The sequence below is a fragment of the Ursus maritimus genome, unplaced genomic scaffold (genome assembly GCF_017311325.1).
Source record: "Ursus maritimus isolate PB19 unplaced genomic scaffold, ASM1731132v1 scaffold_13, whole genome shotgun sequence".
In the NCBI taxonomy this organism is placed as follows: domain Eukaryota; kingdom Metazoa; phylum Chordata; class Mammalia; order Carnivora; family Ursidae; genus Ursus; species Ursus maritimus.
In genome coordinates this window covers 26988693-27015392 of record NW_024423675.1, presented here as the reverse complement: position 1 = coordinate 27015392, position 26700 = coordinate 26988693, and the positions used below count along the sequence as shown (strand labels likewise).

General features: G+C 40.1%; 1 protein-coding gene across 1 annotated transcript in view; it reads left to right on the top strand.

Annotated features, from left to right (window-relative positions):
• Window positions 1-26700, top strand: part of ROS1 (ROS proto-oncogene 1, receptor tyrosine kinase) — a 118218-nt gene that overhangs the window by 71546 nt on the left and 19972 nt on the right. Inside the window, exons 26-39 of the mRNA XM_040627483.1 lie at window positions 768-1045; window positions 4059-4238; window positions 4801-5003; window positions 6709-6853; window positions 7618-7850; window positions 7938-8114; window positions 11682-11850; window positions 12572-12689; window positions 15570-15760; window positions 17391-17474; window positions 20917-21052; window positions 22359-22521; window positions 24139-24203; window positions 25139-25268. Coding sequence (XP_040483417.1) covers window positions 768-1045; window positions 4059-4238; window positions 4801-5003; window positions 6709-6853; window positions 7618-7850; window positions 7938-8114; window positions 11682-11850; window positions 12572-12689; window positions 15570-15760; window positions 17391-17474; window positions 20917-21052; window positions 22359-22521; window positions 24139-24203; window positions 25139-25268 — 2272 coding nt within the window. The remainder of the gene's footprint in view (window positions 1-767; window positions 1046-4058; window positions 4239-4800; window positions 5004-6708; window positions 6854-7617; window positions 7851-7937; window positions 8115-11681; window positions 11851-12571; window positions 12690-15569; window positions 15761-17390; window positions 17475-20916; window positions 21053-22358; window positions 22522-24138; window positions 24204-25138; window positions 25269-26700) is intronic.

The window sequence follows — 26700 nt, the reverse complement described above, 5'->3', positions numbered from 1 at the left end:
TTGACTAGCTATATTAATTCACACTAAGTAATTCTACACATAATTTATGAGCCCACAGCCACAAATTTGTAAATTTAATCCATACTGACAACTTGGCTAACCTAAAATTGTGGTAATCACCAATAGGAAACCAAAGCAGATTTTTATACCAGTGGATTTCCTAATATCCTCGAATGATAAAGATGAGAGAGGGACTGAGATGTGGCAAGAGATGAACGGGAGATAGACAGGCTACATGTCATGCACAGCTAAAGCTATTCTGGGCTCATCCATCTTTACTTAATGTCTTTTTTAGATGAGTTTTAAGGCCTCCATTCGGCAACTGAATAGCAGTTTCTCAGGGTGAAAGATATATTTTATTTTGCCATAAGCATCGTTATAGACTTGAAACTAGATGGTTAACCAGTGTTAAGAAGAAGAAACAAACTTGCGAGGAGGGAGATGGAGATGAACTTTGACGGAAAGTGTGCAAATATATTTCATATTTACAGCCATTAATGACTCATTGCATCCAGCACTGCAAGGTCATTTTAGTCCAAGGCTTTAGTTATAAATGCAGTTATTGAGAAGTCATGGAAAAATGCTACAAACTAGACTGCTTGTGGCCATCTCCATCTCAGAAGGTTATTGGACATTTGAACATGTTCTCTCCAAAGGCTGTTATTTGTCTCTCCAGTCTTTAGGAATGATTAATCCGCATTGGAACCTAACATTTGCAATGGTACATTTTACTCATTAAGTTGGAGGCTCTTTCTTCCCCCCTATAGTCGCCTGTATTGGACAGAAGTTTCCGATCTTGGCTCTCAGATGTTCTACTACAGTATTATCAACGAGACCTTGAGTCACATTCTTCCACCCGTAGCCACAAACCATTCAAATGGAAGGAGGCAGTGTTTTTGTGGTGTTACTCAATTCGAGTTTAATGGAACGATGACGGTTGATACCTCTGACCTGAAGAAACCACAGATATACTTTGTCAAAGGGCAAGAGATCTGGGCCATGGATCTGGAAGGATGTCAGTGTTGGCAAGTTATCATTCTGCCTGGTAAGACATCCGTGTGCGTATGTGCTCATTTGTAATGGCGGTCCCTCTTGTTCCGTAAGAAAGAATATATTCAAAAGAATATACACATGGTATTTGCTCTGGACCATGCCAAATGTTCCTGCAGAATTTAAGTCTAGTTGTTTCCAGGAAAATTATATATAGACATTCACAAAATTTTCTGGATCCATGGGTTTCTTTGTTGTTGTTTATTTTATAATTAACAGTGGAGCTACAATTTATAGAGCTTAACTGTATATTCTAGGCAAGCTACCAATTGTACTACCTCATTTAATTTTCAAAGCACCTTGATGAAGTAGATGCTAGTGTCCTCATTTTATGGACGAGGAAACTGAGGCTGAGAAAGGTAAGGTACTTATCCAGAGGGCCATGATTAGTGGAGCAGCTAGAGTTTGAAGCTGGGCCTGACCACAGCATCTGCGATCTTACTACCAGCACCCTACTTTGCTTCTGTTGTGATGGTCCCATTGACTCCACATTCAGCATGAGTTGGTCAATACTTGACAAGTCTATTTGTTGAAATGCATGTGCTTGTGGAGGAAATACTTAAAGGTCTGAAATGATTTGGGGGTCTTCTAATCAGGAGTAACTGCAATGGGGAAAAAATGCACTCTAAATACCCCCATATATTCTTTTTTTTTTTAAGTTTTTATTTATTGATTTGAGAGAGAGAGAATGCATGTGAGGTGGGAAAGGAGGGGTGGAGGGAGAGGGAGAGGGACAAGCAGACTCTGCACTCAGCCTGGAGCCCTACCCCAGGCTGGATCACACGACCTTGAGATCATTACCTGAGCAGAAATCAAGAGTTGGACGCTTAACTGACTGAGCCACCCAGGTGCCCGTACTCTCTTATATTCTTAAGAGTCTACTCCTCACTGTCCAATGTAGTAACCACCAGTCACATGTGATTTAAGTTCAAATTAACTAAAATTTTTAAAAATTAAAAATTTAATTCTCCAGTCACACAAGTCACATTTTAAGTGTTCAAAAACTACATGGTTATTGTGTTGGGCAGCATAGATATAAAATATTTCCATCATCCCAAGTGCTATTGGACATTGCTGGTCTACATAATAAAGTTTTGGAATTGCGAATGGTGTGTACATGTGTCTGTATTATAACTGCGCCTATGGTTTTGTTGACATGTTACCCAGAGCCCTTTAGAAACAATTCCAGTATGCTTTCTGGGCTTCAGAGTGGAGATAATGTTTGAACTTCTCTTTTTAGAAGAATACTTGTCTCTCTTCAATCTGTGACAAAGACTCTTTACTCGATCAAACATTAGGCTCCCCTGAGTCCTTTTCTCAACTAGGCCTTGACCTTTGTCTTCCATGTCTGTCATTGCTGAGTCTAGTTTTAGCAAGAATCCTGCTAAATCAGTTTGGAGATAATCCTCCACCCTTGGTATCTGATCAAGTTCTTCATCCCCCACCGTTGAAGTCCTTGGCTTGCCTTTAGCAAAAATCATAGTAAGCCAGTTTTGCAAGAATCCCTATCCTTAATGTCTCTTCTTAGTAATTTTCTGTCCACTGATCCCCTCATTCTGCTTGTTGGCCCTGCATCTCTAACTGTCTTCATTGTATGTGAAGTCGAGCACATCTCTCTCTCCTACTGCAATATTTCAGTAGTCTTAACTTAAGTCTTCCTTACCATTTAAACAAGTGTCAGAATAATTATTCTTTCTCGTCTGATACAGAAGAATTATCTAGTGGGCCATTATCCTCTAGGTATAGAACTGGTTCGTCTTTCAGGAATCCATAATTGAAATTTATAATCCTAAAATTAGAAAATTCGAATGACTTCAGAGATCCTTTAGCTGGCATGATGTTGGAAGAAATCCCTTCTATGAAAATAGCCTTGCTCAAACACCCACTTAAAAAAAATCTACTTCTTTATAAGGACATTTTTAAATTTTTTGGGAACAATTCTAAATATTAGATTTTTATTCCCCTGTATTTCCCCATTTTTCCCACTCATTGGTCTGAGTTCGGACCTCTAACTTTATAAAGAATGAACTAATCACCTTCTACATGATAACCATTCATGTATGTTGGGGCTCCTGTCATAGCTCATTCTAAGCACTTCTGTTGGAGGAAAAATTCATGATATCTGTAACTACTCCTCACATGATGTGGCTTCTAGATCTTTCTTTGCCCTAGTAAACCTCTTGTGGTTTCACTCCAGCTGCTTGATATCCTCTTACATGTTGCCCCCATAACGACTCCCTGCGCTCTCATTGTGGTCTGGTTAGTGCAGGGAGCCTCTGACTTCCTGTCTTATGTTACTGGAGCTAGAAGTGGCCTTATGTCTTTGGGTTGCCTGCCATTTGAAAAACACGCAGTCTTTTTCATGTTAACTATTATTAAGCCAGATTTCTTTCCTTTGTTACTTATAGAATTGATTTTAAGCTTGAATTTAGGATGTCACATTTATTCCTATTAAATTTGCAATCTATTTCCTGATTTTATTATATTTTCAAATTTTTAGTCAAAAATTGAACATGCTAGTGTCAGTAAGAATCATGTATTATGTACAAATTTGATAAGTATGTTTACTCTGCATTTATTCCTAATCATTGATAAAAAATATTGAGCAAGACACTGAGCGCCGGGCCTATCGTCTAACACCTCTCTTCCAATAGGCATTGTTTGAGGTGGAGTCACTCAGGTTAAGTTGTCAGTCTTGGCTCCGCCCTTTACTAACTTTGTGACCTTGAGGAGATTACTTAACTGCTCAGTCTCACCTTCCACTTCTACAAAATGAAGCTAATAATAATAGTATTTATCTTACTGGCTTGCCAAAATGAAAAAATATCTATAAAATCCTTAGCTTCATAACATAAAATAAAGGTGGTATTTTTTTCCACATTGAAATGATAGAAAGATTCAAAATTTAGCAATTCCAATACAAAAAAAGGATTTCAGATATTGTGTAGAGTGGAAATATACATTATGTATTTTGTTCTTTATGTTCTTTATTCTATGTTTTTCATGAGCAGGAAAAACACTTGAAAGCTTAACTGTGGATGGGGAATTTCTGTACTGGATCTCCTCCGCAAAGGACAGCACACAGATTTATCAAGCAAAGAAAAGCAGTGGGGCCATCCTCTCTCAGGTGAAGGCCCAAAGGAGTAGGCGTATCTTGGGTTACAGTTCAGCTCTGCAGCCTTTTCCGGGTAATAACACTGTGCTCTTACTCAGCATGTTCTCCCAGTTTTTAGGGTCAGAAAATCCCAGAATGTCTTCTCCAGGCTGTCGCCCAAAGCATTATATTAATTGTGTTTTTAAAATTAAGTACAGTTACAAAAACTTATGCTAGCTTTAGGGCTTTTATTTTTAAGGATGTACGTGTATATGTGTGTGTTTGATTTCAAACAGATGTTGCACGGACTTACTAAATTTCTTCAAAGTAATTGGTCAACTTGATTTTGCTGCGGCTACGGACATTATTCAGTGTACTTTAGCTCCATCTGCTGGAGATTTTGAGCAATGATCCGTTCCCTTGCTCCCTTTTTCTGAGGTATTTAAGGACTTCAAAATGTATGGGAAAAAAACAAAATACAAAATACAGAAAACAACCTTGGCTTCCTTTCCTGAAAAACAGATCCAACACTTAAGTATAGCATACCTTGTCAGCTAAATAAAAAAAAGACGTTATTATCCTTGATGTTAACTAGATCTGTCATTCCTCCTTTATACATATATGTGTATATTTTTAATCTTTTCTTATTATTTTAGATAAAGCATTACTGCATCTAGCTTCAGATATAGCAGAGCCAACTATACTTAACACCACTAACACCAGCCTCACAATCAGATTGCCGCCCGCCAGGACAAACCTCTCATGGCCCGGTATCACCAGCCCTACTCCAACATACCTGGTTTATTACAAAGAAGTTAATGGCAGGAAAACCAGCTCTGAGCTGAAATATAAAATGCTGGTAAGATTGGAGCTGGTGGTCTTTGTCTTTTCACAAGATACCTGTTTCTGATATGAAATTCTCATTCGGGACGCCTGGGTGACTCCGTCCATTAAGCATCTGCCTTCTGCTCAGGTCATGACCCCCTGAGTCCTGGGATTGAGCCCCGGCTGCCTGCCGTTGGGGGGGCCTGCTCAGTGGGGAGCCTGCTTCTCCCTCTCTCTCTACTGCTCCCTCTGCTTGTGCTCTCTCGCTCTCTCTCCCTCTCTCTCTCAAATAACTAAATAAAATCTTAAAAAAAAGCTCACAGTAAAGTGTTCTCTATACTATATTCTGAAACACGCCGCTATGCAAACTTTCACAGCTGATTCATCAAAGCAGATGGTGTTCTAGTCTTGTGTGGGAATTAAGCTTCGGGGAAGTATATTACCTCTGACCAGCGGTGGATTGCCATAGTGACAGTTTCCTGAGTGCCCTGGAAGAACTGGGTTTGTTACCTTCCCTGACTGTCTAATTATCCCCAGAAAGTGATAGAGATGTGTTTTTGTGGCCTATGTGGCATACTGCAGATTGGAGGATAAGAAATGATTAGCTGGAAAGAACATTACTGGATACCCCCTCCTCCACAGCCCATATTTAATATAAAAATGGCATGTTCTATTTTTGTCCATTATTTCCCATGTGCTGTGGGATGTGCTATGACGTAGGGACTGTGTCTGTTTTTATTCGTCATTGTATTCTTAGCACCTAGCGCAGTAGATGGCTTTGTAGAGGTTTTCTCTGGATAGTTCTTGAATGGATGAATTAACTGTGCAGTTGATCCCCTCACTGGCATCCTGTTTCAGCTGTCCTTGTGATGGAGTCAGATGTATCCAATATTTTGCTCTGTGCTTGTTACTTAACCAAGTCAAAAGGTGAAACTGACCAAGATCTGTTGGAAGTTAAGCACTATATACTTTCCCAGAAAGGATACATGATTCTTGTTAGTTCCTTTGTCTATTTTAACCTTGCTTTGCTTCAATGTATCAGAGACAGCTTGGATCATTTGGCTGATCCAAGACTGGGCTGCTGGCATTTAATAGTTCTGTTACTGCAGCTGGTCCGTCCTACTGTCTCCACACTGATGAATGTGGGTCCAAGGCAGTGGTCCTCCAACCTGACTGCACATTGGAGTTTTAAAAATCTCTGAGCCCACACTTCACCTCGGACCAGTGCCATCAGAATCTCTGGGGGGTGGGACCCGGGCACAAGTGTTTTCTTAAAACTTTCCAGATGATTCCAAAGTACAACCAAAGTTGAGAACCATCGGTCTAAGGAAAGTATTTTTACTTTCTTAAGCGTTACCTCTCAGACTCATGAGATAATCCAACTTCATCTTTCATCATATTCACTTATGTGTCACATCTTTACCAGACCATCTTGCTGAATGTTTGAAGCAGTGCTAGTGAAATAGTAGCCTCTTCTGAGAACGGAGCTTCGTGTGTGAAATGAGCACGTCACAGAATTGACCGAGGGCTGCCCATCATTTAGTATTTATTCTTGGAGGTATTAGGCAACTCAGGACTGGGCAGTTTAGGACAATGAACGTGATCGTTCTCATGATCTGACATCAAGAAATAAATCAAAATTAAAATCTTTTAATTATTTTCTCTCTTTAGTTAAATAATTTCTTCTCCTTTGTACAAAAAATAAGAATCAGGTACTGATTTTTTTAAATTAATTACAGGAGTTTCAGGACAGTGTAGTCCTTATTGATGGTTTACAACCATTTTCAACATATGTGATACAGACAGCTGTAAAGAATTATTACTCAGACCCTGTGGAACGGTTACCTCTGGGAAAAGAGATTTGGGGAAAAACTAAAACTGGAGGTGAGTTATGGGCTTGGGGGAGGTTTCTAGAGTGACATTTTGTGATCTATGTGATGTATATATCTGTATTTTTTAAAATTTGGATGCTAAGTAATCTTGATGATGTGAGCTTTTTAAGCTTAGTAAGAAAAATGTATTGTTGAAAATACCCCGAGGACCTGATTTTTGCTCTAACAACAGGAGATGAATAATATTCCATCGGAATGAAAAGCAACTAGAAGATGAAACATCAGAGTCAATACTATTTGACCAAGAAACACATTCTCTGGTCTCACCACAGAGTGTCACCCTCTCCCTGAGTATCCACGGGTCTCTGTCCACGTGGAGACACAGGATTCAGCCTTTTCTCTGTGTGAATTTTACCAGGGCCCCTGAGATTGACAGTAAATAACATCATTGCCTGAAGAAAATGGATCTAGAATCTAAAGAGATGTTCTGAGTGGTGGTGATTATTTTGAGGTGATGCCATTTCTTTCAGATGTCTCTGATGACGTTCCCCAGAAGAATGTGAAACGGTTTATTCATCCTCATTGGCCGTATTATTGAGCTGGAGTCAGAGAATGATTTAGTCATTAGGCAAAAATAATCAAGAGCCTTTCCGGCAGCCTGTTGGTGTTACATGTTACCGTTATACAGCTTTCCTGCGGAACATCGGTCGTTTGCTCTGCTCACATGAGACGATTTACTCCTCAACCAAGACCCCGTTCCTTCCTCCACACTTCAGTGCTGATACAACAGCCCTTATCTGCTGCTCTTTATTTCAGTGCCGGAGGCAGTGAGGCTCATTAACGCAACCGTGCGTTCAGACACCAGCCTCCTCGTGTCCTGGAGAGAATCTCACAAGCCAAATGGACCTAAAGAGTCCGTCCGCTATCAGTTGGCAATCTCGCATCTGGCTCTCATCCCAGAGACTCCTCTAAGACGAAGTGAATATCCAAATGGAAGACTTGCTCTCCTTGTCACTAGATTGTCCGGTGGAAAACTCTATGTATTAAAGGTACGGCGAGGGTCTTGGGCACTTTTATTGCCATTCTTAAGTGCAAGGTTCTGAAAACGTTAAGCAATTGTTCTTTTTTACAAAAAGGTTCTGGCCTGCCATGCTGAGGAGCTGTGGTGTGCTGAGAGTCACCCTGTCACTGTCCGCATGTTTGACACACCAGAGAGACCGTTTGCCTTGGTCCCAGGGAACACTAGCTTGCAGTTAGATTGGAAGGCTCCGTCTGATGTTCCCCTCATCAGATTTTGGTTTGAACTCCAGAAGGTAGATCTCACCATACACTTTTCATGCAGATCTGTGTTTTATGCTATGGGATAAATCAGAAGACCTTTCTCATATGTCCAGAGTATTCTCTTGTATAAATCAACAATATATTTGACAACATTCATTGATTTAGTTTTGCCATATACATTCATTGATTTAGGTTTGCCGTATCTAGACTCATTTCTGTTGGAAAGAATTTTCAGAGAGATTAGTTTGCTCTTAAAAAGCTCCATGGAAAAGGGTATAAGCTATGGTTTACTGGTTTTCATGATATTTCACTTAGTTTAGATATTATCAGCATGGCTGTCTAGTTTAAAGTCCATAGCAATTTGGTGTTATCTATGAAAAAATTTTAAAAAATGAACAAGCAAACAACATCCAAAACCTTGTTTAGAAATGTTCTGTCCACCATTTAAGGGCTGTGTAGCAGCAGGAGAGAAGTAAAACATAAAATGAATTTATTCTAAACTAGTTTGATCTTGGGTTATAAACTTTAAATGGGTCCTCGTCCAAAAATCTTCATGCTTTACCCAATATAAAAATATCCACTGAATTTGAAAGCATCGATTAATCTAATTAATTCATTGCTGGGGAAAATCTATGTTGATTTTTATATTGGTACACTTAAAATGGATTATTTTTAATAACCACTGCATTTCATTTTCAGTAGTATATATTTTGTGTGTCCACATTTGTAAAGATTGGTTAGGAATCTTTTGTTCAGTTGTAACAAAAACAAAGCAGTATAGTCATAGCCTTGCTTTTTTTTTTAAAAAAATGGAGTTGCTCCCCGGGATGTTTTTAAATTTTATTATGTAAGATATTTTCTATGATCTTGTGCTTTTTAGATAAAATCTATGAAAACCGTGTAACAACAGTGAATGTTCAGTTGATAAAACCAAAGGCAATGGTTTAGTTGGACTTTTTCCACTGAGCATGTTTATGATGATTTGTTGCCCGTTTAAAAAATGGTCATCTTATAAAAATGCAGTTAAATTGGAGGATCACCTTTTTTTGGACATCTATTAAAGTAAGCTTAAAGCAGTTCAGTTTAAATGGAAGGTGGGGGATGTAAAGTTTATTTTCTACGTCAAAGAAATGAGATGGGGAAGGGCCTTACAACTGGTGACTCCAAGCCCCTCCTTTTACCGATGAGAAGTCGGAGAGCCAGACAGGTGCCATAGTGAGTCAGATATCACAAGCCAGGCAGGGAAGAGCCCTGGGGGCTGACTCATTCTACAGAAGTCCTACTTGGGTGCTATCCATGGAAGAAATATGAGTCACTAAAGCACCCACCCCACTCCTCAAAGTTTGGGACAAGGACAGCAGACTGGGCCTGCCTGGTTCAGTCCTTGTGACTTTCATGCAATGCTCTTTGTTGGTTCCAGATACACCACTGAGAAAAATCATGAAGCTGAGGGTGTAGGATACAGTAATTTTCACATGTGTGACCACATGTCAGCACAACTGCTGAGCACAGTAGAAGGCTGTGTTCTGAGAGGGTTGATGAGTCCGTTGAGTCAGAAAGATCTGTATCTTTTGAGTCACTTGAACCTACCCCATAATGATAGGACAGCTAGGAATGATCCTATAATTCCTTACTGAAACTCTGAGGGGTGAGTGGTAAGGGTGCATATTTGTCTTTTTAATTAATAATTTTTAAAAATTATTTTTAGGGAACAAGGAGAAAACTTGTTCCAGCTTTCATCTTTGTTGTTAGAATTTCCTTATATGGAAAATGAAGGAATTAGAGCACAAGACTAAATTTCTATCTAGGTCTTAAATTCCACAGATTTCTTTCTTTTTTTTTTTTTTTTTTTTATCACAACAGTATATAGAAGAAGAACATATTTAAGTTAAGATTTAGGAGAAACAAGTAGTTTCACTTTGGTAAATTATTTTCATGGAAGCCCATTAAAATTTAGTGTTTCTCAACTGTCCAGGAAAATTCCTACCAGAACCAAACATTTCTGAAGTTCCGGTCTCTGAGACATGATAGGTTACACAATTTCCTCCACACCCCTGCCCAAATAATTTGAAAATCCCTCTGTGGTATTGAAAATCACCCCTGCACTTTTTGGCCTCTGACAAATGGAAGGTCCTGACTCCCTTGTGATTTACTGGGGTAGTCGTGGCACCTCTCCAAGTTGATGGTCTGCCCAGAACATTCATTGCTGTGGTGAGGCCAGTACTCGACAGTTTTCCAGCAGAACCTTGGTCACACATCTGACCTTCCAAGGAGCTTTGATCATTTCTGGATGGTATGGAATGTTGGGCCATCTAGACTCTTCACTTAAGGTAGTTTTTATAGCAGATTATTCAGAAGACAGGACCATAAAGGGCTAAAACTTTTGAGCCAGAAATCAATATTTCTCTCTGCCTCTCTCTCTCTCTTTTCCATGGTTCAGAGTAAATATTATGGGCCCAGCACATCTGTTTCTAAAGCCTGTATGTCGTAGTGGGATTGATCCATTTATGAATTTAGCAGGCAATGGCCCAGACATCGGCATTTCTGTATTTTTTCTCATTCCTTCCATCCCCTCTTTGCCTCTTTCTTTTTGTAACAAGGTGGTCTACTTCCTGAAGGTGCTATAGGAATCATTCCTTATTGAATAGAAAACTAATATAAAGTGTCCATCCGATGAAATGATGTGACCTTGTGAGCGCGAAATGAAAAACGAGATGTAAAGTAAGGGTTATTTATGGAAGCTGACCTTCTTAGGAAACTCTACTGGAGAAAATACACTAAGAACCCTTGACAAAATGCCATATCCTCTGTCTTTCCCTACTTGTACATTGAAAAAAAAAATCACCACTTTCAAATAAGATATTAAGGGTCCAAATACACAGATTTTTTAAAAGCCATGCACAAAGTGTAAGATGGCTATAAATAGAGATCCAGTATCTACAGTGGAATGAAAGTAAGATTTCCTATATTTAACTTCTAACCTTGCTACTTGGTGACTGAGTGATGGTGGGCAGAAATTTCCCTCTTTTACGGAACTAGGCTCTGTTTGTATAAAAATAAGGAATGCTGGTTAGGAGTCTGAAAAGGGTTTCGGAGGAAGAAACTAAATGTTTTAATTTATAAGTCACTGTGGACCTCTTTAAAGAATCAAAGTATGTAAAAATATTATTAATTTGAAATTAACAAATACGCAGAATTGAAAATATCATTGTTTTGATCCATCGTGGTCCCTCAGCTGTGAGTTTGCGTTCTCAGCCATCCTAATTTAAAGTAGGTCTCTCCAGTTAGGGATAACAAAAAGCTAAGCTCCGAATCTTCCATAATAAAATATATGTAGTAAGAGGTTCATGTCCCACCTTGAACTTATCCTAAGAACGGTTATTCAAGTCAGTTATAACTTGTCACAAAAAACAAAACAAAACATAAAATGGCCATCAGCGGTGGAGGTAATGTTTGGGATCAAACATTCATTCATAAAGAAGCTCTTACTTTTTAACAGAAAATACATTTGATTTAAGTTTTTAATTGATTGCCACGGACTTGTGAATGTCTATGTTTATAAAGAAACAAAAAATGTTACTTGAGACTTTTTTTTCCAGTGGAAGGACAATGAGTTTTCCCGTGTTAACGCTTCGTGCGTCCATGGCCCGGCTTACGCCTGTAACATCACAGACCTGCAGCCTTACACACGCTATGCCGTCTGCGTGGTGGTGGCTTATAGGACAGGAGAAAACAGCACCTCACTCCCCGAAAGCTTTAAGACACAAGGTGGGTATTAACATCCTCAGCATTCAAAAAATCCTGTAAGTTTCTCCATGCCTTTCTTATCATTTATTTCACCAATCCTAGAGGTTAACCTTTTTTAAAAAGGTGTAAATTACTATTTCTAGAGCTTGAGTAAAGAAACTGAAAAGAACCAGGAGTCCTTACAGGCATTAATGAGGTAATACTGACCTGGTCTTGCAGAATCCTGAACTGGGCAAGAGTATTTCACCTTTCAGTATCCTCTGCTTTCTTGTCTGGTTGTGATATTTTGCAGTGAGAACTAAATGAAAACAGTGTTACTGAGTGTTCAACACATATTTACTTACTGACTACTATATTCCAGATGCTAAAAATAAAAAAACATCCAAAAAGAATGTTAATTAGCGATCCCTATAAGAATCAAGGGAAAAATGCTCCAAAATTTACAGTAGTTTTCTTTGCATCACTTATTTTGTGGTGAACTAAGATATATTATCATTCTTATCACTAATCCATCTAATCCATCACTAATAAAAACTTCAGATACTCATTTAATCAGTTTATTGAGTATATTATGTTAATGAGTATTTAAATGAGTTAAATGAGTGTGTAAATACTCATTCAATGAGAATATTTCTTTAACGTATAGGGCTTTCCTTTTCGGAAATGTATTCTATAGAAAGATGGTATGCAGAATATTTGATACTTCTGACATATCAGTCAGTATTTTCTTATGTTTCCAAAGCTGGAGTCCCAAGTAAACCAGGCATTCCAAAAGTATTAGAAGGGAGCAAAGATTCAATACAGTGGGAAAAAGCTGAAGATAACGGAAGCCGGCTTATGTACTATATCCTTGAGATCAGGTATGTCTCTTTGCAAAAGTGCTTTGTAAACTATAAAGAGCTAAGCAGTTCATTGTGAAGTATTATTAGATCAAAATTAACAATATTTATGAACATATATTTGTAAATAAATATGAAGGATCTTTAGCTGAAGGACCTTGAGTTCACCATTATGTTCTCTGCAATTCCCAGCGGTCAGCCTTGGCACTCCAATGATAAAGTAGATCACATCGTGGTTCTCATAAGTCGGCAACTACTTGTCCGAACTTTATGGAAATAATCCAATCATTGGCACGTGCAACTAGTATTTATTTAGTGTCTATTCTGTTCAAGAAGCTGAGCTGATGTTTGATGTTAGATGATGGTACTCATGTAAATTTCTGATGATAATTTGTTTTAGCAAAATGAATAATGTCTAGTGAGAACTGACAGTGAACTTGGTATTTTTTGGAAGGTAAAAGCAGGTCAAGGTCCAAAATGGTTTGACTTCTATAGTTCACGTAGGATTCTTTATCCATTGTGAAGATTACAGTATGCTCCCAAGAGGCTGAAAATGTACCTTCATGCAGCCTATGAACATAAGCAACCTCAGAGCCGGCCAGTATGGGGAGCTCTGTAAATGGTAACTGGCTCAGATGGACTGATTTCATGCCAGCTTGAGGGGAGAATTCCAAATTCCACAGACACTCCCCTCACGGGTCCATGAAGCTATCTTTTAAGAAGCTCCAAGGACAAAAGTCACTTTCATAATTATAGTCCTGGCAACTTGATCTTTAGATCTATTTTTGCTTCATCTTGCTCTGGGACTTCCATAACCTTAAAAAATTTTGCTGCGAGAATTACATTGGCCGCATTTCTAACTGAAACCTCCTTGAAGTTCCTATTACTGTTTTTCAGGAGTTAAATACATTCTACTCTGCAGAACTTTCTTGGTGGTCTCTGACTGTAATTGTATTCACCAGCCAGCCCACACCACCGTCTTGCTAGGACCCCCTTTAGCATGTTCCCTTTAGCGATGCCTTAAGCGCATAGCTCCATGAATTCTTCGCATTTTCTTGCCTCAAGCCTCTACTGTCAGGACAGGGATGATGGGATGATGGAATGAATTGCTGTACCTTTGGTATCTCAAAGTCATGTCTCCAGTCGGAACACTAGTGTACCCGGGTTCTTGCTGATGGTGCCATGTGAAAGGTAGTGAAAGTGTGTGAGCCTGGGAGCTGAACAGACCGTATTAGTGTCCAAAAACTGCCATGAGAAAGTACCACCACTGGGTGGCTTAACACAACAGACATCTCTCACGGTTCTGGGGACTAGAAGTCTGAAATCGAGGTATCGGGGGGACCATGCTCCTTCTGAAGGTTCTAGGGAAGAATCCTTCCTTGCCCCTTCTTAGCCTCTGGGGATCCAGACTTTCCAGCAATCTTTGGTAGTCGTTGCAGATGCATCACGTCAATCTCTGGCTCCGTCATCACCTGGTGTTCTCTGTGTGTATCTGTGCCTTAATTTCTCTTTTCTCAAGAAGGCTCTGGTCTTGGCTTTAAGCCTACCCTAATCCAGTATCACCTCGTCCTACTTGATTACATCTAAAAAGACCTCATTTCCAAACAAGGTTACATTCACAAAGTCTGGGTAGGCCTGAGTTTTGGGGGGACATTATTCAACCCAGGGCCATGTTTAAATACTTGCTTTATTCCTTTTTGGAATTTAAGTTTCCCCATCTGTACAATGGGATGATGGCATTTACCTCCTTAGGTGGCTGTGAAAACACAATGAAATGAAACAAAATGAAAAGCGCCAGTGTGGGGGGTTGTAAATAGAAGATGCTCATCCAGGGTCAGAGTCCTTGTCTTCCTCAGCAGCCAGTAACTGTGAAGAGCCATTTTATAAATTTTTAAGGGTCTCTTTCTTTTGGATCAAACTCGTTTGGGTTGAACAGTGAAAGTGCCAGTGCCTAACACAAGACTTCACAAAATGTGCAAACCCATTGTATGAAGAGTCTTATGCAGAATGGTCCCTGGCACACTTAGCTCCCGGTAGCAGTTGTGAGCAACTCTGCTGCCCTCATCCTCCGGATGTTCTTGCCCATTCCCTGTCCCTCAAAGGCTTAGCCTTCCATCTCTTTCAGGATGACCACTCACTTTGCAGGAGCAGAACTAGCTATCCCTAAGCCTACTGTGGGTTGGTACCAAGTCCTAAAACTGTTGTTGTCTGAAAAATCCCAGACTTTGAAAAGTTCTTCCCCATCAGAAAGGAGGAAATTAGAAGGCCTTGAGCTTCCCTTCAGTCTATGATTTTATTAAAAGCTATTCCATTTACATCTTTTGAGCCCTACTCTTGTACTCTTTCCATGTTTCATGTAGAGAATAATGTGGGTTGACTTGGGTGGTGTGCAGGCCAATACCAATGGAAGCAATACACCTTGGAATCTCAGGCATAATGATAATTTTGGTAGTCGAACAATTATACCTTCTTTATCAATTTTGTGTCCTGTAATTTATTTTATCTGGCTGTGGTATACATAAGCTACAGATGGCATAAGAGACTGAGAATTAAGAAAGAATAAAAAAATTCCAGGTTAGAAACTATGGGTTAATTATCTTACCCCTTGTTTGAAATTCTGAAGAAAGTTTACACATACTAATAGTAGGAAAAACCTCTTTAGCTTTCTCTAGGCTATTGATTATTTGTTATTTTCCCAGTGGGCTGAGTTGGTTGGCCCCCATGCATCTCCGGGATGACTCTATGAGATTATGCTGTGTTCTGTAGCCAACCCATGTGACAGGAATGAGATCAAGGGTAAAGTGTGCACTAGGAGATGCTCTGATATGTGACCATCTAGAAATAACACATACATTGTCTCATATTTTCTATATTTACCATTTTGCTCTTTTTTTTTTTTAGAAAGGGAATTTCAAATGATTCACAGAACCAGAATTTAATGTGGAAGATGGCATTTAATGGATCTTGCAGTAGTATTTGCACATGGAAGTCCAAAAACCTGAAAGGAACATTTCAGTTCAGAGTAGTAGCTGCAAATAATCTGGGATTTGGTGACTATAGTGGAATCAGTGAGAATATTATATTAGTTGGAGGTATGTTGCCATATCTGTCTATATACTAACTGATTACACAAAGGTTCAGAGATAAAGATAAGTCAGTTCTTAACATTAAAACTAATTGGATGACTGTGTAATTTATCGTCCAGACTATGGAACTATTCATTTCATCTGATGTGATCTTCCTAAAACATCAGCATCCTCATGTCATTTTTCTCCTCCGCAATAATCAGCTACTCCTTAATGCCCAAGGCGTCAAGTCCATGCTCCTGGAGAGGCTTCCCAGGCTGTCCGCAGTCTGGTCTGGATCCAGCCTTATGCTCCTGCTCCCCATACTCTCATCTTCTACACAGCTGGCCTAAAACGATGCTTTCTACATCTTCTACTGTGTATCCCATTTTAGGTTATGATGTATCATCTGTCTAATCGCAGAGGCTAGAAATCTCAATACCATATTTCATTTCTCCCCTCTACTCAGTCACCAAGTTTCGTTGATTTACCATCTTGATTTCTGTCTGTTGAGTGTTCATCTTCCTATTCCCACTTTGGCTTTTCTAATTTATCATTTCTTGCCTGTGCTCTTGGCTTAATCACACTGCTGACAGTTGATCGAGCTGAAGCACAAGCTGGATTACTTGACCCCCCTCTGAAATCCCTGTAATGACTCTCCATCACTACCTTTGGAATCAAGTGCGCACACTCCATGATTTGCCCTCCATTTGTGGCTTGTTGTTCCTACCATCTATCCCTATGCTAGAGCCATACCAGACTGGTAGAAAGCATCTTACGACACGAGGTCTTTAGCCTTTGTTTCCCTCAGCCTAGAACGTGGGCTCCCACCACCTGCCACTCACCCCTCGGCTGGGTTTTCCTTTCTCTTGCTTTCTCAAATAATACTTTAAAAAGTTAAAAATCATTCTTAGCTCATGGGCGGTAGAAATCAGACTGTGGCCAGATCCGGCCCACAGGCCATGGTTTGCTGAGCTCTGCCCTGCATGTTTGTCTCCTCCTCAACTGAAACTACCCAAGAGAAGGTACCACGTTTCCATGTTTAATACCCATAGAATTGAATGTGTATCAAGATGTTATAGAAGAAATAATAATCCTGATATATAATATATGAAGACCGAGACTTCTTGGTTGCAAATTCATTAAAAAGATTATACATGTTTCTGGGGCGCCTGGGTGGCTCAAATGGTTAAGTGTCTGCCTTTGGCTCAGGTCATGATCTCTGGGTCCTGGGATCAGGCCCCACGTCAGGCTCCCTGCTCAGTGGGGAGCCTGCTTCTCCCTCTGCCTCTCCCCGCTGCTTGCGCACGCGCTCTCTCTCTCTTTGTCTCTCTCTCTCAAATGAGTAAATAAAACCTTAAAAAAAAAAAGATTATACATGTTTCCTCAGCTATTTTGAAGTAGAAGCCTGGGTGGGTGTATCACAATGGTATTGGTAAGCCAGATCTTTGGAAAACCAAAACAAACCAAACCAAACCTTGAGTTTGGTTTCCTGTGGTGTTAAGCACTCTTGCTGTGGGGGATTTCAGACTCCCAGTGGTTTAACAACTGGCTTGCAAAAATCTAGTAGGAGCTAGTTCAGGCATATCTGGCATAGGCTTGAAACTACCTAGCTTTATTCTGCAAATTAACTTTTTTTTTTCATTTATTTTATTAGATGGTTTTTGGATACCAGAAACAAGCTTTGTACTTACTATTATAATTGGAATATTTCTGGTTGTTACAATCCCAGTGGTTTTTGGTAAGTATAATAGCTTTAAAAATACAGGTAGTAGGGGCACCTGGGTGGCACAGTGGTTGGGCATCTGCCTTCGGCTCAGGGCGTGATCCCGGCGTGATGGGATCGAGCCCCACATCAGGCTCCTCCACTATGAGCCTGCTTCTTCCTCTCCCACTCCCCCTGCCTGTGTTCCTTCTCTCGCTGGCTGTCTCTCTCTCTGTCGAATAAATAAATAAAATCTTAAAAAAAAAAATACAGGTAGTAACCTGTTTGCTTGGTCATATTAGTTGATTTATCACTTAGTGTATTCAACCTCCCACATGAAATAAATTCATAAATTACACAGTTACCTTTAGCTAGACTCTTAGAAGCACTAACTTCTGTGGATTGTTTTCTGATCTTGGAGTAATCATCTTATGAAAAAATATATCTGCACTTACCCTTCATGGTGTACTTTAAATGAAACTAATTATAAAGGCACCAACTTTGAGCTTTCTTTAAGCCAGTATTTGTTTCAGATCGGCTACATAACAAGTGCTTTGTGGCTTACGGTTTTAAGTAAATAAAAGAAAAACCGCTCTGGATGTAAAAGAAATGTAGGGTTAATAGGAGACCCGTGACAGTCCTTGGTTGGGAGAGTTTGGGTCTCCAGGCAGGCAGGCAGACAGACTGGTTTGGAATGAGCAGCTCCTCTTTTGCAGACCACCCCTCTCCGGCTTGTAGGCTCCACTCTGACTTTTAGATGTCTGCCTTGCTTATTTCAGATCCCTGCTCATTTATAAATGTCCAGGAAAGCAGAAGTAGTTGTTAGGTCGATAGAAAGGTCGCTATTTCCCACTCTTTATTGTATACTAATGTGCTGGTCCTAGGAGTCTTTTTTTTTTTTTTTTAAGATTTATTTTAATGATGAGAAAATACAGAGATAACCCCAGAAATATTGGGGCCAAATATTGGGCCTCTAGGGTTATTTTGGTGATCATACATCCTGATTCGTTCCTGTTGTTTCAGCACAAACATTAATAGGACTTTCAGTGCCCAAAGTGTTCCCGTTTGGATTACAAGGTATTTGGTCATCCTATCACTTACTGATATTATGAGTCCCTGACATGCTGAAGCATTATAAGAAAGACATGATAGGACGCCTGAGTAGCTCAGTCAGTTAAGTGTCTGCCTTCGGCTCAGGTCATGATCCCGGAGTCCCAGGAGTCCGAGGATCGAGTCCCCACACTGGGCTCCCTGCTCAGCGGGGAGTCTGCTTCTCCCTCTGATCCTCCCCTCTCTCATGGTTTCTCTCTCACTCTCTCTCTCAAATAAATGAATATAATTTTTTAAAAAAGGGAAAGAAAGACATGATACTTGCCAGAAAAAATACTCAAGTGTGTATTTGGGAAATTGTGGCCTGCTTTTATCATACAGAAGGGAAAGTTTAAGGAAAAGTTACACACATAAAGCTAAACTCTCTCAGGTTAAAGAAAGCCAGTAGTTTACAAAGTGGTCGAAATCTTTATTCTTTCCCCAAACCGATTGGAGTTGTAAACTATCAGAGAGCACACTGAAATTTGAATTGAGATTTCTTTTCATGGATTCCACTCAGATGATATATGGAACTCCTTTAGCTAACTTGGAAAGCTAAAAATTTCAGCTGACCCTGCCAGGATCTTAACCTGTGGTTCCAGGGAGTCTAAGTATTGCACAGCTGATGCTTGTGCCACTAAGCCAGCCCCTCCAGAATTACACGTATGACTGTAGTATATTTGGCAGTTGGCATATAGGCTTGACTGCTTGTCTGCTTTCCTACTGGGAAGGAGCATTGCACGAAGAATCTTTCATCTGACCTTTGCTTGCCTGCGTGTCCACCACCATTGTTCAAACCCATAACTCTAGTGGATGAGCATGAGATCATTTCAGACAACCTCTTGTGCTTTCAAGACATCCTATGGATATCTGACTTTCTCAGGATTTAAAGGTCTTTATTCTATTTGGAACTTAACGAATTTTTTAGTACAGCTAAGCTAATTTGCTTCTTTGCTTTTAGTAGCAGTGCATGTGGTTTTCCTAGTAGGAGTGGGGGAGTGCATGAGAAAAGATTGAGTTTATTAAAATAAGGAGAAGTAGTAATTGTTTAAACATATTTGTATTGTGCTGGGGCTCTCAGACGTTGTACTTATAAATGCAAGATTGAAACAACGATTTAAAAATAAACATCGACAGCCTTGGCTTTGGTGACTGGTTGCATCTAACATGCAACATTAGCCTCGTGCTGGGAGCAGAGGGAAATACAAAGCTGTAATATACAATTGCTGACCTTGGCAGCTTGCCATTTAATGAGGGAGGTAAGACGTACCTGTGTGAAAATATAAATAGTGAGATACAAAAGGCAAGAGGACATGATCTGTGCCGGACAGTTGCGATAGAATTGCGGACCGAGAGCTACGCTTGGTCTTAGACTTTGAGAACGGAGAGGTCAGCAGAGTGGCAGGGCCTCAGAAGGCATCACCGGGGATGGGGGCCGGAGATGGGCCTTTAAAAAAATGAAGAGGGGTAGGGACAGCTTTTCAGGTTTGAAAAATTGCATTAGCAAAGGTATTTAAGATCTTTCCCAGCGTGGTCCCTCAGATGGAATTTCATTTTGATAAAATGGTAACCTGTTGGATATAGAATATACTATGAAATAAAATTCAAATTTTAACGATCATCTTACAAAACATCCTTGCTGTTTTCAACTTTTGAACCAATGTTCTAGTATAGATGGTTGATCTTATGACATAATTGTATTTTAATCTTCCAAAAATCACTTATTTTTATGAGGATGAAAATAGTATTTGCTCATTGTGTGAAAAAGACAATATAAGTCATCCATGATTTCACAACTGGGAGGACCACTACTAACACTTGGTGGGTTTCATTCCAACAGTATTTCTGTATGCTTGAGTATGTGTATACGAACAGTGGTATGAACTCCTGTACTCTGCATTTCAAAAAAAAAAAAGCATGCCATTATAATTGAAGACATTCCTCAGATCCTCTATAGGAGTATAACCTGGACATATCTGGACTCAAATAAATTTGTAATTTAATTAGAATGCAAATAATTATTTAATAATTACAATGCCAAATTTGTTTTGGTTTATGTTGACTCTAGTTTAAGAGTGATTTTGAGAAATAAGTTGTAATATTAAGGTACTTCAACTTGTTTATAACAGCAATAAGAAATGTATGAAGCTTTGGTTTGAGTCAAGAAATAAGAAGTGATGTAGTTTGAGCTATGTGTTTTTATAAGTCTTTGTACCTGATTTGTTTTTCTACTATGGACACATTTTTCTACTATGGACACATTTTTCAATCAAATTCTATTATTCTACCCACGGTGTTCTTATATATAAACATTTAAAATGTTATCATCTCTTGATGAAAAAAGAAAGCAATGTTTTGTTTTGTAAATTATGTCCTTTTTTCTTTATAGTCTGGCACAGAAAATTAAAGAGTCGAAAAACTCCCAAGGAAGGGCTGACGGGTCTCATCAACGAAGACAAAGAGCTGGCTGAGCTTCGCGGTCGGGCCGTGGGAGTAGGGCTGGCTAATGCCTGCTATGCCGTACAGTACGTAACCTGCGCCGTCACTACGGGGCACCTTGATGAAGAGGGGACAACTATAAAGGCAGTGGGGTCTCGTGTTGTCCACGATTGTCCTGGTCGATGCTCATTATTCTGGCATGATTACTAATAACATCCCCTTCCATTTTCAAATGGGACCTGAGATGGATGGCAAATTATGTGGTTATTCTATCCTAAGGAAAATAAGCAAAATTCCATTGTGTTCCAGTGTTTTATCGCAAAATTATAAAGTAAACGAAACAAGGACATAACTACTGTATGGACGAGAACAGACGGTAGCATGCTTTGTTCAACTGGAAGCATCTGGAAGAGAAGAATTCCAAGGGTCCCATGCCGGTGCTGTTAAGTCCACCTGAGTCTGTTTTCAGAAGTTGTATGGTGATTGCCTACAAAAGCTTTTTAGGATAGTTGAGTTTTGAACTTACGTTGTCATCATAATTTTTTGTAATTCAGTTAGCCAACTTATAGTATGTCATTAGTTTTTGATGTAGTCAAAATAATTAAAGAAAATATTTAAATGTCTTTTTATGTAAGACACTTAAGTGCAGTTTAGGCAAGACACTGTATTACGGCCTCTGCCAAAAGGAATTATGTAGTCATAGGCCTTGAAATTTATAATCCAAGATAGAGAAATGGAAGATTTGAAGTAGACGCAGGGTGACCTAATTTAGTGATTCAGAGGTGACTTTTCCTTGAGAAAATACTCAGCACATTTGATATTCAAGATTCTCTTTTAAAAACTCAAAGCATTTTGAATGCAGACAATTTTTTCCCTCTCATAATATTCCAAGTGAGAATTGGCTTCTAAAAGTTACGGAGAAGGAGTTGATTTTTGAAGTCATACTAAATTTTGTTTCACACAAAAGATCGGGTGTGTGAAATAGTTATAGTTTTGGGGCTTATAAACCCAGATATATTTATTACGAATTTGCAATAGCTTTTTACATAAACTGATTACCTGAAGAAATTAGTAACTCATAATTTTAACAAAATAAGCTACAATAAAAACTCTTGAGGCAGGACCTACACAGGCATGTTTCTATCACGATTATGGTGCCTTGAAGTGATATGACATGCTTTGTCTGTGTTTTGGAGTAGGGAAGGGATATTCTGGTTGGTGGGATGGGGGGAAATAGAAACGCAAAATTCCATGTCACTATCTTACATAGAACCGTGTGTTGCAAAATCATGAGATTTCTCTTTCTCTTTCTCATACTCTTTCTCAAACACTAACACCAACACCAACATGTAAACCAATGTATTTTGGGACACCAAAAATATTATTTTCCAGTACTCTTCCAACCCAAGAGGAGATTGAAAGACTTCCTGCCTTCCCTCGGGAAAAACTGACTCTGCGCCTCTTGTTGGGAAGTGGGGCCTTTGGAGAAGTGTATGAAGGGACAGCAGTAGACATCTTAGGAGCTGGAAGTGGAGAAACCAAAGTAGCAGTGAAGGTAATGTGGATCTTTTAATTCCTTGACATGTTGGGTCAGCACATTTACATGAGTTTGCATGGATAAAACTATAATGAAATATGAGTGATCTCAATTGAAAAGAGAGCTGAAGGTGGGAATCCATGCATGATAACAGAAATGACAATGTTTCTTCCATTTCTTCCATAAGCTCTGTAATTTGTAGTTACCTCTATGGTTACTGATTGGCTAAGACTCGGCAGGCAGTTTTTCCCTTTGAATATACTCTCAGAGGACCGGGGGTGGGAAGCACATTCTCCATGTCCCCGTATGAGGGCAGGGAGCAGAGAGTTGCTGGCCATTTGGCATCAGTTGAAGCTACACGACTCTGCCGTCACAGTGCGAGAGCGGCCCTAGTCAATATGTGAGCTCAAGAGTGCGGCTACGTTCCAGTAAAACTCTATTTATGAACATGGAAATGGGAATTTCATATCATTTTCACATGTTAAGAAATATCCTCTTTTTGACTTTTTTTCCAGCCATTTGAAAATGTAATGTGTCACTTATACCTCAGTAAAGCTGGAAAAATACAAAATTAAAACTGAACAACTATTTTCAGAGCTCAAGCTGTGCAGAAGTAGGTGACAGGCTGCATTGATCTCCAAGCCATCATTTGCTGACCCCTGCATGACACAGTTATTCACATGGGCTATTGAATATAGTTTTAAGGAAGTGTGGGTAGACTCTCATATTTGTATAAAACCTTTTGATCTAGGGATGATGAATCTTTTATGTAATTGGCCAAAATTCTGACCACTGCTCGTTAGGAATTTGTTGCTTTGAGGGAAGGCTATATAACCAGAAAGGTTGGCAAAATCTTCCCCACTGCCAAATGATGTGATCTAAAAGTGCTTTAAAATACTCTAGCCTCACCTGGTGTAAACAAATATTTATTTTTCTCATGTAATGAGAGGACTGCTGGTTTTTGGTGCAGTACTCTTGACTGTGTACAAGTGTGTTGCCTCATGATCCCAACGTGGTTGCCAGAGATCAGGCATTACATCTTCATTCGGGTCAGGGCAAGGGGGAAAGATGATGTTAGATGTATATGTTCAAAAAAGTGAAAGTTTTCCAGAAGCCTCTCTCCCCTTTAGCAGTTTTCCCCTTACACCTCATTGACCAGAACTGACACAGACGACCACCCTTATTTGTAAGGGAGGCTGGAGAATTACAAAACACAATTTTCCTGATTCATTTAGACCAATTGTCTGGGACTGGGCATCTTGCCTCTAAGAAACAAATTAGGGTATCATTAGCAAGGAAGCAGGAGGAAACAAATATTGAGTAGAAAACTAAAAATTAAGAAACTGGCCTACGTACCAAATTTGTTCTGTTTAAAATTCCTACATTTTTGGAGGGAATTTCTGTAAATGTCACTGGACCTTTTGTCTTTTAGGCTTTCCCACTTGAACACTAGTTCTAACACCGGCTGAGTTTTGAATGAGTTTACAGAGCACACACACACGTGTATTAGCCATGATCTATTTCCAGCTTTCGGGGTGAATATTACAAAACAAAACAAAGATTGTCTCCGTTAACCCACTGAGCTCACAGAAATGTCTGCTATACTGATTCCTGGCTTATTTTTATGCTGTCTAGACTTTGAAGAAGGGCTCCACAGACCAGGAGAAGATTGAGTTCCTAAAAGAGGCACATCTGATGAGGTATTGGGGCACTCTGGCTTCATTTTCCCTTCATAGGAGTAGAAAGCTTTTATATCCGATTGGCAAATTGTTAGCATTCAAAACGACCGGACGTCACAGATCACGCCCCAAATAAACATGGCTGAAGTTTGAACAGAAATATGTCTGTGGTGACAAGTGTTCTATAGAAACTGGTCTTCCAACAGGCAGTCCTCAGGCAAAAGTTCTTCCTTCCTTTTACCTTCAACAAGCAGTGTGTTTCGCAAGTGATGTCTGAAGCCATTCAGCTTTCAACATGCTTGTGTTCTTCTAAACGTGTGATCGTGGCTGGAAAATCCAGAGCAAGGGAGAGCTCGAAGGACAGGGATGTCGATGAAAATACCCTCTGTCTCAGTAATCTTGTCTTCGAGGTTAGAGTCCGTTGCTGGTCATGAAAATGGCTCAGAGGCATCTTAAAGGGAGGGCCTGAGGCAGTGGTCCCCGGGGTCCCAGCTGTGGGTTCTAAGCATTGGATCGGGGCTTCCTTGGTTTGATGTCTTGAGAAAATGGTTGAAGCCAAACCTGCGTGTCTGAATTGTCTCTCCAAAAGGAAGAGAATAATGTCACATACTTGTGATGACTGCAAATGGAGTGCTTTCAAATATCTTTTGAAGGGTAGTGGTTAAGATTCCTTTCTTTACCAAAACAGAAACTACTTCCTGTGAACGTTTCTTCTAAAGATCACCTAGTCTCGCCGTGTGCGCTGGCCACTAGGGGTTGCCGTATCATCTCTCTACGCACGTGGACCAGCACTTGGAAAAGGAGACTTGCATTTATGGAGAGAAAAACAAAACAACCCCTCCCTCCCCAACAGGAGTTTTGAAGGAAACTGGAGATAAAGAATTGCTCCATTTCCTAAAGGCTCTCAGCAGGGCTCCTCTTGCTCTCACGTCATCCTGTCTCTTTCCACCCTGTAGCAGGTTTAACCATCCCAACATTCTGAAGCAGCTTGGAGTTTGTCTGCTGAATGAGCCCCAGTACATTATCCTGGAACTGATGGAAGGAGGAGACCTTCTCACCTATTTGCGTAAAGCCCGGATGACAATGGTAGGTAGGAAATGGGGTCCCTGTATTGGTTTTGTGATGCAAGTGCCGTATAATTTCCCACTAAGTTTCTTTAAATTCAATAGGCTGCAGTTTGGGCTGCTGGTAGGACCTCAGGAGACTCCTGTGGAAAGAATTCTTGTATTCTCTTCAGTTGAATTAGGACAATTAGAATCCTGGGCTAACTTCTGGCATTTTCTGGTTATTTGAGGCTGTTTTTAGTCTTTAATGGGAAAATAGGTACCTCACTCCTTTAAAATCATGTTTTCTGAGGAACAGATGGTGTGGCGTTGGAAAGGCACATCTTTCTGTGTACTTAATCTGTATGTCTGTCTGTCCCAAACTGATACTTGCAAGCCCTGTGTCTTTATTGAGTACTCTATGTCCCTACCCAGTCGGCATATCTGTTTGGATTTTCGCAGGCATCTCAAACTTGTGTTGGCCAGAACAGAAATCTTGAGTTCATACCTCCTCCTCCATGCCATCTCTCCGCTTCCTTGCTTTCTCTTCCACGACCACACTAACAAGTGCAGCCGGCTTCGCAGTTGCGCCCACGGGAAGCAGGACTCCATCTTTTCTTCCCTGGCCTTCTCTCCTCGGTGCTCCCCTGCAGCTGTACCTGGCTCAGCGCAGACACCGCCGAGACGGTGGAATCAGGGCCAGCTGTGACAGCACCTGTGTGAACCTACCTGCTATCTCAGACGAGAAACACACGAGACAACACGAGACACTAATATTTAAATCTATAGGTTTTTTAAAATTTGGTTTTTATTTCTATCAAAGTACACATTCGATGGCTAAAACACTGAAATATAGAACAAGGTTTATAGTGAAAGACTGTCTCATCCCCACACGCCAGGCGTCTCCACGTTTCTTCTGGTGTTTACCTCTATGTTCCTCCATACTCTGTATGCTGCTACGCATGGAGTTTTTTCAATCTTGGGGGGAATCTCCTGACGCCCTACTATGAGAGATGACATTTTTTTTTAAGATTTATTTATTTATTTATTTATTTGACAGAGAGAGACAGCCAGCAAGAGAGGGAACACAAGCAGAAGGAGTGGGAGAGGAAGAAGCAGGCTCCTAGCAGAGGAGCCTGATGCGGGGCTGGATCCCAGAACGCTGGGATCACGCCCTGAGCCGAAGGCAGACGCTTAACGACTGCGCCACCCAGGCGCCCCTATGAGAGATGACATTTAACACTCTTAGACTGACTCAGTACCAGCCCACACCCCACCAGCTCTACACATTGAAAAGTTTGTTCCCCCATCCTCCGACGGTTATCACAATTTTCAGATACATCAATAGTGCAGACTTACATTACTATGACTATTACTTGCAGCTGAGTTACTCAAATGCTGTGATTATGGGTTTTTTTTCCCCATTGGACAAGAATATTAAATGCCTCTTTTGTTTCCCCCATTTGCTTCATTTT